At 37.7% G+C, this 13,923-nt stretch overlaps 1 protein-coding gene across 2 annotated transcripts in view; it reads left to right on the top strand.

Moving 5' to 3' along the window:
• itpr2 (inositol 1,4,5-trisphosphate receptor, type 2) overlaps positions 1-11,754 on the top strand; it is a 60,116-nt gene extending 48,362 nt beyond the window's left edge. For both annotated transcript variants that reach the window (XM_087797244.1, XM_087797243.1), the window contains exons 52-57: positions 1,349-1,435; positions 3,277-3,395; positions 3,465-3,630; positions 3,702-3,862; positions 8,155-8,316; positions 11,201-11,754. In XM_087797244.1, coding sequence (XP_087653370.1) covers positions 1,349-1,435; positions 3,277-3,395; positions 3,465-3,630; positions 3,702-3,862; positions 8,155-8,316; positions 11,201-11,308 — 803 coding nt within the window. In that variant the 3' untranslated portion in view covers positions 11,309-11,754. The remainder of the gene's footprint in view (positions 1-1,348; positions 1,436-3,276; positions 3,396-3,464; positions 3,631-3,701; positions 3,863-8,154; positions 8,317-11,200) is intronic.
• The last annotated feature ends 2,169 nt before the right edge of the window (positions 11,755-13,923 follow it).

Here is a 13,923-nt window from a genome sequence, read left to right as displayed (position 1 = left end):
TTGAAAAATGGGCACCACAGAATGCCTGGCTTGGTTCTTGGTTCTAAAAGTTTAATTTAACATTAAATGTTTAAACTTTTTTATTGAAATGTTGTTGTTTTTAAAACATTCTTTTAATCATTTTTATTTTGAAAGGTTTCATTGGTTTAATATTGAATAAATAATGAAATCTTCTCTAAAAAATAAAACGAAATGTACACATAGTTTGATATGTTAATTAGAATAACCAAAAATCTAAATTCAATATTTTTAAAATTTGTAGATTTTTTAATTCAATATAAATATATTGGTATAACAATATAGAAGACAATACCAAAAGAGTACCAAGCTACTCGATCCAACTGTCAGCCAATCATGCGACACACTGACGATCATGTGACGATGTAGAAGCACTGGCACGTGAATTCAGATTCCAAAGGTAAGATTTACGATGTTTGCAACTCATTGTAGTTTTACAGCAACCATTAGCATTATTTTAAATTGAATTTAGGCTACAAATTAAAAAATATTGAATGTAGAAAACATATTTCTTTAATATTATTGGAATAAGAAAATAATAATTTTGAAAATATTCCAAAAATATACTTACATTGTTTCAATCTACACAGTTTTGAATGTATTAAAAACAAATCAATGCTTTAATTAAACACATTTTATCCTTAAACTAATCAATTTATTGCTAATTTAGATGTTGTTAGCAGCTATAATTGTGCCTCAGCTTTAATCAAATTGAATCAGAGAACAAATATAGAAAAATATGTCATATTTTGTCATAGCTTGTGTGTTGTTTCAACAGGGATGACCTGTACATGTGTGTGTGTGTGTTTGTGTTTGTGCACGTTTATTTCTGGCTCTGCGCTCCGGCGGTCAGAAGAGACAAGTCGCTCACACATGTGCACCTGTTGCATAACCTGGTGGCCACGCCATCCTGTGTTTTGATGAATAGAGCAGAAGCGGCGGTCGCACGTTATGTAAGCAGCCGAGGGTTTACAGCTCTGCTAGTGTTACCTCAGGGTGATCACGACCGTCAGTCATGAGTCGAGGAGCCGCCTCTGTCCTGTTGACCCCTCTGACCCCGCAGCACACCCGCTCCCCTCACATCTGGAGCGCGTCTGTAACAGCATTATTCAGGCAGTGAGTCGCTTCTCGCCTCTGCTGGAGAATTTTGTGCAAATGACGTGTTTTCCGCTCGTTTCCAGCGACACTTCGCCGCCCACCCGGCAGCTGCTGTGTCTGTTTATATAATGTCTTGCTGCATCTCACCGAACAATTATGTCACCACGTTTTTTGTTTCACAAACTGTGTGTCGGAACTGTAGATAAGATACTTTCTCTGTGGTGTTTTTCAGGGAAGTCTGAGCTGTGGGACGGTTCCAGACACTCAGACGAGTGTTTGAAAGATAACTGTCCAGACGCAGCACCACAAACTATCCCAGGTGAGTTTGTCTTAAATAAATAGTTTTAGAACGTTTCATTTGTCTGTCAAGAAAGATGGATTGTATGTATTTTGCAGGTGTCAATCTGTGAGCGCACACATGTACAAACACATGTACAAACACACACTGACATGCACTCACACTACACACATACATTCACACACATGAATCCACACGTGCACACTAATGAGAATGAGAGGATGACTCACTCCCTCTTCTTGTCCTCATGCTCCTCCATTGATCACCTGCACCTTAAGACCTCTTCAGAGTCTTTCTGTTTCTTCCTTTATTCCCTCAAATAAATATTTTCCTACCTGAAATAGATTATTATGAGACATGATCCTTTTGACCACTCAAGTCTTGAAGAGGGATGCTCACGTGGATTCTTTTTTTTTTCAAGTGGTCTTAAGGTTTTTGTTTCAAGCCTGCATGCTCTCTAACTAGGAATACAATGTCTATTATGTTTGAAGCTGGACGGTAAAATATTTTTAGTCTATTATAAATGTATTTTAATCTTTTAATACTGAATAAATTGGCACTGAAATATTCTTGAAGTTAAAAAATGACACCAAAAACAGTCTTTATTATTTCCTATCAATGTTGGTTTAATAACATGTCTTAAATAAGCAGAACACATTACTGTCATTTTTTTTATGAATTTCTAAAATGGAGAAATTGTTCAGCAAATTAATGATGATTTGTTTATTTAAATTATGCTCGTATCTAGTTAAGAAAGAAGTAGAAAACTTGATTTTTATTTTTATTTTCAATACTATTTTTTCTTTTCTAGGCAAAATAAAAATTTGACTTGCTATGAAGCTCTCGCCTAATCTGGTTGATTTAAACATCTCCCTTTACTTAAACCCCTCAATGTCCACCACTTACTATATGTTGGCGCACCTGAAAATAAACCATAGTAACGTAATATTAAAAGCATTATAAATGCATTATAATGTCTAGTGAATGTATCTTTAAAAGGGGTGTAGGAAAAAATCCATATACAAATATATTTACATTTTCTTCATGTTACTGTATCAATATTCAACAGCACTATATACTGTATATACATATTACTATATATATATATATATAGTAATATGAAAACATTTTGTATGTTGTATGTTTTGGGCTTTCAAGTCTTTTTAATACTTAAATAAGTTATTTAATTTAATATATTTCAATGTACAATTTTAATGTACAATTAACATGCATATATTCACAGAGTTAGTTCATTTTGGTGTAAATGAAATCCTGGTGATGACTGAGGACAAGAGGATAGTATACAGCTGCTTATAAAACTGATGTTTGGCTATATTTTCGAGCTGAATATATCGTGTATCGTATCATGTTATAAATATATTGTTATAAATTGTATCGTATCGTGAGATTAGTGTATTTCTTCAGCCCTAGTTGATGTAGTAAGACCTTCATAGAAAGTTTTTTCCAATAGTTCTTATTTACTTCCCTGAAAATCTAGTCTGAAAAGAGATGATATATTACCGTGATATTAAAAAATGTCAAAATGACATTCAAAATAGTATGAAGGGAAACCAAAACATCTGAAAACATCTGTAAATAAATATAGACTACAGTAGCTGGGAAACATAACCAAAACAATGATATTCAGAAACAAAAATGACAACGTTCAACTTCTACTGCTCAACATTGTCATCTGTGGCAACAACACAACACAACACAATCATCTTTAACAATACCCCTGACATGACAACAACTCTCATGCTCTCACAACAGCAGCAACTCCGCGACAACACAAGGAGATGCACACAAAGTAGAGAGGAAATCATGTTTTGTGTTGCTCATACATTGTTCTTCCTGTACAGAGGACGACGGGACGGAGCGAGTGTGCGACACACTGCTCATGTGTATAATCACGGTTTTGAACCAGGGGCTGCGTAACGGAGGCGGGGTGGGAGATATCCTCCGACGGCCTTCCAAAGAGGTGCAGTGATGTCGGCGACGCTGTGATCGGTCGTGTTGGACTAACATTTCCCTGTCGTGTCTCACGCAGGAGCCTCTGTTTGCAGCCCGCGTCGTTTACGACCTCCTGTTCTTCTTCGTGGTCATCATCATCGTCCTCAACCTCATCTTCGGCGTCATCATCGACACGTTCGCCGACCTGAGGAGTGAGAAACAGAGGAAAGAGGAGATCCTTAAAACCAGCTGCTTCATTTGTGGTGCGTACCAACCGGCGGTCATCTGGTTGTTTGAGATGAGAACTCAAGTTTGTGTCGTTCTCCTCCCTCAGGGCTGGAAAGAGACAAGTTTGACAATAAAACGGTCTCCTTCGAGGAACACTTCAAGTACGAGCACAACATGTGGCATTACCTGTACTTCCTGGTTCTGGTGAGGGTGAAGGACCCGACTGAATACACTGGACCGGAGAGCTACGTAGCCCAGATGATTGCAGTGAGTGGACGACACACACACACACACACACACTTTCATCATAAAGTTGTACTGAAGTAAAAGTTCTGGACACTCATAACTTTATCAATTATTGCTGAGCTAGTCAAAAAAAGTAATCTGGTGGATTTTCATATCCATCCTTAGTTAGCAGAAACTAGCACGGGTGATAACATGACGGGGCGGTCCAGTGATGAAAACTGATGCTGAGCCTGCAGGTCTGCACCAATTTATTCTTCTTCCTCTCTCTGCTGAGGAGAAGTCTGGGCTTCATTAGCTTCTAACCCTCTGAGCATGCTTAAACGATAATTAGACTCAGCCCGGCAGCGCCGCCGACCCCCGACACGGAGGGAAGCGAGGTAATGGCGGCAGAAGGTAGTCTCTCTGCTCGAGATTCATCCGGGAACAAAGATTGATACACAAACTGATAGTTTCCCGAACATCACGTGACGTCATCAACATTGAGGATTCGAGAAAGTGATGATGCGGCAGATTTCAGTAATTGCTGGTGTGCAGCAGGAATACTTTGTCAAGGTCTTTATTCATGTGTCACTTTTTTGGCACACACCGGGTAGCAGGTGGTAGTGAAAGTTTTCACTTCCTTTGCACCGACTTGACACGACTTGACCCAGAAAGAGCCATAAATGAACACTTTCCCATTCTTGACAAGTGCTGCCAACTCTCGGCTTTGATGAACCGTATTCGTGGACAGAAAAGGGAAGAACTACGGTCCAGCAGATCTCTTTTTAATTCACTTATGGGTTCAACTATTTACATTTGAAGGACACCACAGAGCTCAAATAACAAAAATACAATATTATATTTATTATTGGTACTATTATAAGGACATACAATTTCCAGGACCAGGATTTCTCTTCTTATTTGTATCTTTTTAATAAACAAAATTAGGGGAAATACCTGTTTAAACAGAACCATGTTCTATAGAAAGTGTGTCCTGTGGCGTACCCCAAGGGCCAGTTTTGGGTCTGATTTTATTTTCCATTTATATGCAATATCTCTTTAATACGTGTCATTTTTATGTGGACGACATATTAAGAAGGCCTGGCTGCTGTTTTAGCTTTTATGTTCATGACAATTGGATGAATCTGAACTCAATCCATCAAAATATGAGATAATAGTCTTGCATCCTCCAAATTCCACTCCTTTAAAACCCAGAACAACAAGAAAACATGTGCGTTTTGGAATAGATTTTAACATTTGACTTGTTGCTTTTAAATCTCGCCTTTGTCCATAATGTTATTTTTAAACTAATGGAATGTATATTTTTCATAACATTGTTCTTATGTGCTATTCTTGCACTCTTGTATGTATGTCATTTTTATATGAATCGTGTTTGTTTTATTTCTGTTTTATGTGAAGCCCTTTTGTACTGAATGTCTGAAAAGGAGCTACAGTATATCAATAAAATATCAATACAATTATTATTGTTATAGTAATATTACAACATATCATCATTGCAGTGAAAAAAAAATGGCAGGAGTGTCAGCAAAATACTTCTAAAGCAGCGACCAAATGAAAGTTGATCTGATTGTCCAAAAAAAACAAGTTTCTAAGATATCACACAGGAAAAGTGCTGATAAAGAATAAAAGTAGTTACCATAGCAACAAGTAAACAAATAATTTATGGTTCATTTTTCTACGCTTTCTTATTTTGGGTTCAAAAAGTCATGTGTTGATAAGTGGATTTTGTTGAACGACACACGAGCGGACACGAGCAGAAGTGTGTGTGTGTGTGTGTGTGTGTGGGGGGGGGGTGTGTGTGTGTGTGTGTGTGTGTGTGTGTGTGTGTGTGTGTGTAGAATACAGACCATGGCGAGTATAGTGTGTGAACAGGTAAGACGGCAGCCACAGCACTCTTATATAAGCGGTGGCCTGCTAAGAGCTCAGCCTGCTTGGCACGTGCTCGACGCTTCCTTTCACTCTCACACATGCACACCAGGCGTGCACACACTCGTCTTCACATGCGCAACATTTATTTACCTCTTCTTTCAATCTTGCTGAAGTCACCTCAGATAAGACAATAAATAAGTGTATATACATATACATATGCATTCAGTAGAAAAACAGATGCCTGAAAAGAAAGAAGTTATTGATTTATTTTTGCCTGCTATTCACCTATTATTTCTTTATTTAAAATAGTGTCGTGACAACAAAAAAAATTCCAACAAAAAACGCGTATCCTTATAATTATTTAAATCTGATGAATCAAGTTAAAATGTGCAGGAGGTTAACATTTATTTGAGTAAAGAAGATTTAAAAAAAAAAAACATTTAAAAAAAGTTACTTTCAGAGTTTGTGAAGTTGACATTTTCGATTTGTAGATTGAAAAAACCGATATACAATATATAATACAGATCGATGCACAATCCACTTTGATACTTTCACCGACTTTCCGCGGCAGCGTGATGACAAGCACGTGAACCGTCTGTAAATTCATGCTCACCGAGGTGTTCAAATTGATCAGCGGTGCAACACTGAGCCCGACTCATTCCGACAGCGCGGCGTACAGTAGACCAGTGTGGTGTGAGAGCGCTGATTGTAAACGTTCACGGCCTAATGCGGCTCCTCACGTTAACATGGGCGAGCGTACATTCAGACCGACTCGCCTCTGAAGGCATCTAATCGATCGGTTACCGTGTGATTAAAATTTGTCTCCGGGCGGTGCACGAGAAAATGCTCTTTTCTTAAAAGTCTTAACTTATGGTAAGACCTATAGGCGCTGTGAAACATCTGACTAGCTCGTAACCAGCTATCACTTAGTACTTGTCTAGTCTAGACCTGATCCAGATTTAAGCCTTGACGCCAGTGATCATCATTATACAAGTTCATACTAATTCATCCACAAACATCAATGCCAGGGTTTAAGCAAAGGGTCAACATCTGCTTAAACAATGTCAATCTGAAAGCTGCAGTTCTTTGAGTGTCCACTTGAGGCTGGCAGCAAAAAAACGGAAGTCACATACAGGAACTTTTATGGCATTAAAATAGACATTTCCATGCTGGTTATTAAAAACATTTTGGGTCTTAACCACTTATGATATAGAATTCCCTATCTGTGTGCTGATAATATAATTATCCGGCCCTAACTCTGCCTCTTGTCTAAAGGGGAAAACTGAATTTTTTAAGATGGATGTGACCCCTGTTTGATACGATAACATAAGGGTGACGCCACAGATAGTACGTTCATATTGTGGTCTGGAGGTGTCAAAGTTAGGCCTCAGAATTCTGCGAAGTATGAAACTCGATCACAGAAGTTGGCAAAATCTTTTCGCGATCTCGGTCGTAGGCAAGAGCGCTAACAGTTAAGAAAAGTAAAGTTAATCATTTTAGCTGACTTTTCCGGGCCTTGATTTGAACTGGAGACATTCAACGATATGGAAGGGGTTACTGGAGTGGTTCCCAAATTTTTGTATCCCTTGTCGTCCATTTTTTGGGAACCACTTGGTTACTGAAGGTTATTTAATTGATGTCTGTCATTAAATATAGGGACACGTAACCATCAGGAAACGGTTAATTCTCATCAGGTTTGATGAGTCATGGAAATATCTGAGAAGACACCTTTTTTTTCACAATCTACATTTTCCTTGTTCCCCAAAAACTTCCGACCACTGAGATAAAAACTCCATCAGACTTCTGACACAAACTCGTGCTTCAAATACAACAGAAAGATTGTGGTTTGGTGAGATGCGTTCCTCGTTGTTTCTAAATGTCACAGTCTTACTCCCAGTTGTGACGTTAATGGGTCGCGGTGACTCATCTTTTCTTCCTGGTGTTTCTGGATTTGCGGTGCCATTGAAATACCAGATCCTGATCAGTCGTTTCATAATGACTACTGCTGAGGCGACTGTTGGACGCACAGATCAGACGACAACACTAACAACAGCAGAGGGAAACTAAGATGTGTGGGTGAAAGTATACTGTAGCTAAAGCTAGTTAGCGAATACTGTTCTGGTTAAAGTCCCGCTGGAGCTGCTTCTAATAGGATTGTCCTTTACCCTTGAGCAACGATTGCAAGTCCAGGTCCAGGTGAAGGTCAAGGTGGCGACTTGTATCGGGGCAGACTCGCTGGTGAAGACGGCTTTGTTGGAGGGAAGAAAAAAAAAAAAAAAAAACGGGTTGTGTGTGGAAAACAAAACAAGGGTTTAGTTGTTCTTGACCTTGTGGTGTTTACCGAGGCTGAGTCGATGAGTCATCGCTTCAACACTCTCCCTTCTCGCTCTTCTGTCGTGTTATGAAACTGTTTTCATCGTCTCACGGGCGCTCTTTTTTTCCAGGAGAGGAACCTGGACTGGTTTCCCCGGATGAGAGCCATGTCTCTGGTGAGCAGCGAGGGCGACGGCGAGCAGAACGAGATGCGGTCCCTGCAGGAGAAGCTGGAAAGCACCGTCAGCCTGGTGTCGCAGCTCTCGGGTCAGCTGGCCGAGCTCAAGGAGTCTGTAGGTTACCTTCTCTTTTGACAGAACCTCAACACTGTAATGATTACTATGTCATTATTCTAGCGAATTATTTCGTTTAATGTCACCAAAAACACTTTCATTGAAATCCACTATTGTGTCGGAGAATCGATTGATATACAAGACAAATGTATTTCTTAAAGTTTTGCTTTTAAAAGACTTTCAACAGATGCTGTTCTAGTGTTGCCTGCAACCTTTAGTTTTCACCAGCAGGGGCGCTCTTCTGTCTGAAACTCTCTTTCACCAAATTATTTTTCTTTAAATTGAAAAAATGACTTTTATAGGAAGTGTTTTACTTTATTGTTCACCTCTATAATCTACAATTAAATGGTCCTTATCGTATCTTAAACACATCTATAGGTCATCAACATGAACGTTAGTTGGAGGGCCACATAAAATTACATTGTGGGCCAGATCTGGCCCTCGTACCTTTGTTCAAATGTGCATTTAATCATTATAGAATAAAACTCACTCCTGCACAAGAAAAAGATCAACACAAAAAAAAGAGTTTAGGAAAAGGAAAATTAGCAAAAAATGTTAAGAAAAAAAAAGTACATGTGGAGGGAGTGAGATGAACAGATGGGTTTAAAGTTTTACTTTCACAAACTTACTTACTTGAATCCTTTAGTCCCGTTTCTTCATTATCCCAAAAATAAATCAACTTTTTCGACTTCAATAAAAAAAATATATATATTTTATTGAAGATTATTTTAGTTTAAACAACTTTTTTGGGATTTGAATAATTAAGATACATTTATTTGATGAACTTCTTTTTTTAAATTAAAAATATTTATTTTTATTGAAACCAGTTTTTTTTATTTATAAATATATTTATTGAATAATAAAGAATCGCCAGCTAAAACCCCTTAAAAACGAAATTACAACATTTGATTTAAGGTAAAAAAAAATAGATTTTAATTCAATATATTTACAGTTTTTACAATTTTATTAAGTAAAAAATAAATCCAATTTTTGGGTCATTTTTTTGCATTAAAACACAGTCACTGACAGACTTTTGGATGGACAGATGTTGAGAAGATAACCTCAGAAAACAGCATAACTTCACATGTTTGACATGAAAGGCTGCGGAATTGATCAAGTCATGAAATGGTTGGAGTCTCGTTGCGTCAGATCAGGTGGAGACGATGATATCTTTAAAGTCTGGTCAATGATTGGACAGCAAACCCGAAAATTTTGCTTGACATACTATTGAGAGAGAGAGAGAGAGAGAGCGAGAGAGAGAGCAACTCTGGAGCTAGAACATCATCTGCTTCAACTCTGACCTGAAAACTTCCACCTAAAAACCAACAGACAGGACGTCACATGACGCTGGCGCCGTGACTCTCTCCTCTCGTCCCGACACTCTCGCTCTTAAATCCTCCGCCAGAACTTGAGAGTCCTGAGCTGGAGTGCCAGGTAAGCCATCGATCGCCCTGAAACGGAGAGAGAGAGAGAGAGGGGGAGCGTGAGGAGGAGGAGTGACAGCCCTCGGCAGCGAGGAGGAGACAGTGTTCTCTCGCTCATCACCTGCTCGCCCGCATGTGATCCAGTCACAGGCTCGTCCTTGTTCCTCCAGATGTGTCACAACAACTCACAACAACAGCCTGCAGACAACACTGCAGAAGCTTCTCTCTCCTCGTGGCTGTTTCTACCAAAGCTTCTGCTCCGTCGATCTGAAGGTCGACCTCGTCCACCTCTCGATGTCACCGCCATGATGTCGTCATGACACCCAAGATGTTCACGTTACCCTCCAGTCATCAAACCACTTGTCGTGTGTCGACCGGCGTGTTCGCGAATGTTAGCATGCTAGCATGTTAGCATGAAACGACACTTACATTTGTGTCAACGACGAGCTCAAGTCATGGATCTCTTTGACTTTCTTTAAGGAGCTTCTTTAAGTTCCTGCTCTGAACAAGTCTAAGTTAAGATGAATATTTATGTATTTAACCAGTTACAAGTCGAAGATCACGATGTGTTCCGGTTTATTTCAGAAGATTATTATTAACTTATTTTAAGATTTGTATTTATTTATAATAAGGTTATAATAATGTTGCGTCTCTCTCTGCTTAGATTAGAGTTTCCCTTATTTTCAGTGTGATTTTTACATTTGAAACGTTCTAATTTATAGGTGGGGTAGGTGGTTCTCATAGCGGTGTGAGCAAGCTTTATTTTGAACCTCTGCAGCGACGAAGGGGACATTATTTTGAATTGGCCTCTTAAACATGACATTACCATAATTTTCTAGTACTTTACTTAGTTTTAATGTTAATAGTTTGTGTCTTTATCAGTTTTGTGAAACAAGTGTTCTAGAAAAAGATTCTTTATTTAAGAAATGACTTCTCTACTTTTGGGGGGGGGCTTGATTTATACACCTCAGCAGCAGATTCAGCTAAACTGAGATTATGCTGGAATGTTTGCTAACATTTAGATTCTGTTTTTTATTTTAAAAAAAGGTTGAATTTCTTCTGGTGGCAACAATCTCAAAGTAAATGAATGTAGTGATGCATCCAGTAGAAATGCTGTTAGATTAACTGAGGCTACATGAGAAAATACTGATTTATTGCCAAACCTCTAGACACGTTATGTTCCTAAAACTGGTCCTCTAGGAACCTCAAGGACACATAGATCATATCTTTTCTTTTAGTTTGTTTAACACTTTAATTTGAGCGACTCGCTCTTGTTTTTAGAATTTGAAGGGATTCAGGAGACGTAGTGAAGCAGCAGAGATTTAGGACGTGAGAAGCTTCTATAAGAGACTCGGTGATGAGCTGATCCATCATCTCGGGCTCTTGCTGGACCACCTTCATAGACCCATCAGATCTGTCCTCTCTGGTCCGTAATCTCTTTCCTCTGGTGTGTCCCGCAGATGACCGAGCAGAGGAAGAACAAGCAGAGACTGGGATTCTTAGGTCCTCCTCAGCAGAACAATTCTATGACGAACAACTCCAACCTGAAGAACAATCACTGCCCTTGAGCCAGGACTGACCTTCTGTGGGACTCCAGCATGTGGAGCTGAGACCCTCTCAAGGAGACGCCATCTCAACCCACCTCGTCGCCTGATGACCTGGAAACCCAGCGACTGCACAGAGTTTATGTTAAACTAACAACTGGAGTTCGTGTTCACACTGCAATAACACAAAAGTGCACTTTCGCCCTTTTCACTTCAACAAAAACTAGTATTTAAGTGTGAATAAAATATAGTTTCTCTGCAGGATCTACTTGAAAATGACATTTGATCTCGAGCTAACGTTGGTACAGAAAGTAGTCTTGTCTGGAGAAGCTTTCACTTTTGTATATTCTCATCACTTCTTCTTTTCCAAAAGTGTTTTTGAATCTTCATGTGTTTTTAATCTGCAAACTAATGTCTTTAGTGTCAACTCATTGTTTTGAAAATGTTGTAATAAATATGTATTTCTAGTGGATCATTTTGTCGTCTTTGTAAAGAGACACACACACACACACACACACACACACACACACACACTTGTGACAGTGTCATATATTCTCATTTTAAGTATGAAATATTTTTGGAATTAAAACAGTTTATCAATTAAAGATATATTATGGTTTTATTCTTTGACATTTTTTTGGCCTGAAGAATTGCAGTTGTTTTTCCTGCAGAGGGAGAAAAAAACATTACAAAGAGGCTTTGTTTGCTCATGTAGTTCATATTCATTTTTCTTGGTCACCAGCAGTTAAAATATCTGTTGATCTGACATTTTCTGTTCTTTTTAGTAGATATCTTCATTTTTCTTGGTGAACATCAGTTAACATGTCTGTTGATCTGTCGTATCTGGTCTTTTTTATTTACATTTCTTCATTTTTCTTGATGAACAGCAGTTAAAATGTCTGTTGATCTGACGTTTTCTGTTCTTTTTAGTTACATTTCTTCATTTTTCTTGATGAACAGCAGTTTACATGTCTGTTGCTCTGACGTTTTCTGTTCTTTTTAGTTACATTTCTTCATTTTTCGTGATGAGCATCAGTTAAAATGTCTGTTGCTCTGACGTTTTCTGTTCTTTTTAGTTACATTTCTTCCTTTTTTGTGATGAACAGCAGTTTAAATGTCTGTTGCTCTGACGTTTTCTGTTCTTTTTAGTTACATTTCTTCATTTTTCGTGATGAACAGCAGTTTAAATGTCTGTTGCTCTGACGTTTTCTGTTCTTTTTAGTTACTTTTCTTCATTTTTCTTGATGAGCAGCAGTTCAAATGTCTGTTGATCTGACGTTTTCTGTTCTTTTTAGTTACATTTCTTCATTTTTCTTGATGAGCAGCAGATAAAATGTCTGTTGCTCTGACGTTTTCTGTTCTTTTTAGTTACATTTCTTCATTTTTCGTGATGAGCATCAGTTAAAATGTCTGTTGCTCTGACGTTTTCTGTTCTTTTTAGTTACATTTCTTCATTTTTCGTGATGAACAGCAGTTTAAATGTCTGTTGCTCTGACGTTTTCTGTTCTTTTTAGTTACATTTCTTCATTTTTCGTGATGAACAGCAGTTTAAATGTCTGTTGCTCTGACGTTTTCTGTTCTTTTTAGTTACATTTCTTCATTTTTCGTGATGAACAGCAGTTTAAATGTCTGTTGCTCTGACGTTTTCTGTTCTTTTTAGTTACATTTCTTAATTTTTCGTGATGAACAGCAGTTTAAATGTCTGTTGCTCTGACGTTTTCTGTTCTTTTTAGTTACATTTCTTCTTTTTCTTGATGAACAACAGTTAAAATGTCTGTTGCTCTGACGTTTTCTGTTCTTTTTCGTTACTTTTCTTCATTTTTCTTGATGAACAGCAGTTAAAATGTCTTTTGCTCTGACGTTTTCTGTTCTTTTTAGTTACATTTCTTCATTTTTCTTGATGAACAGCAGTTAAAATGTCTGTTGCTCTGACGTTTTCTGGTCTTTTAGTTACATTTCTTTACTTTTCTTGATGAACAGCAATTAAAATGTCTGTTGATCTGACATTTTCTGTTCTTTTTTGTTACATTTCTTAATTTTTCGTGATGAACAGCAATTAAAATGTCTGTTGCTCTGACGTTTTCTGTTCTTTTTAGTTACATTTCTTCATTTTTCTTGATGAACAGCAATTAAAATGTCTGTTGATCTGACATTTTCTGTTCTTTTTTGTTACATTTCTTCATTTTTTTGATGAACAGCAATTAAAATGTCTGTTGCTCTGACGTTTTCTGGTCTTTTTAGTTACATTTCTTCTTTTTTTTGATGAACAGCAGTTCAAATGTCTGTTGCTCTGACGTTTTCTGTTCTTTTTCGTTACTTTTCTTCATTTTTCTTGATGAGCAGCAGTTAAAATGTCTGTTGATCTGACGTTTTCTGTTATTTTTCGTTACTTTTCTTCATTTTTCTTGATGAACAGCAGTTCAAATGTCTGTTGATCTGACGTTTTCTGTTCTTTTTGTTACATTTCTTCATTTTTCTTGATGAACAGCAATTAAAATGTCTGTTGATCTGATGTTTTCTGTTCTTTTTAGTTACATTTCTTCATTTTTCGTGATGAACAGCAGTTAAAATGTCTGTTTCTCTGACGTTTTCTGGTCTTTTAGTTACATTTCTTTACTTTTCTTTATGAACAGCAATTA

Source organism: Callionymus lyra, chromosome 8 (assembly GCF_982586985.1).
Source record: "Callionymus lyra chromosome 8, fCalLyr1.hap1.1, whole genome shotgun sequence".
Lineage (NCBI taxonomy): Eukaryota > Metazoa > Chordata > Actinopteri > Syngnathiformes > Callionymidae > Callionymus > Callionymus lyra.
Note: the sequence above shows the minus strand (reverse complement) of the source record. Positions and strands in the feature narration are given on the sequence as shown.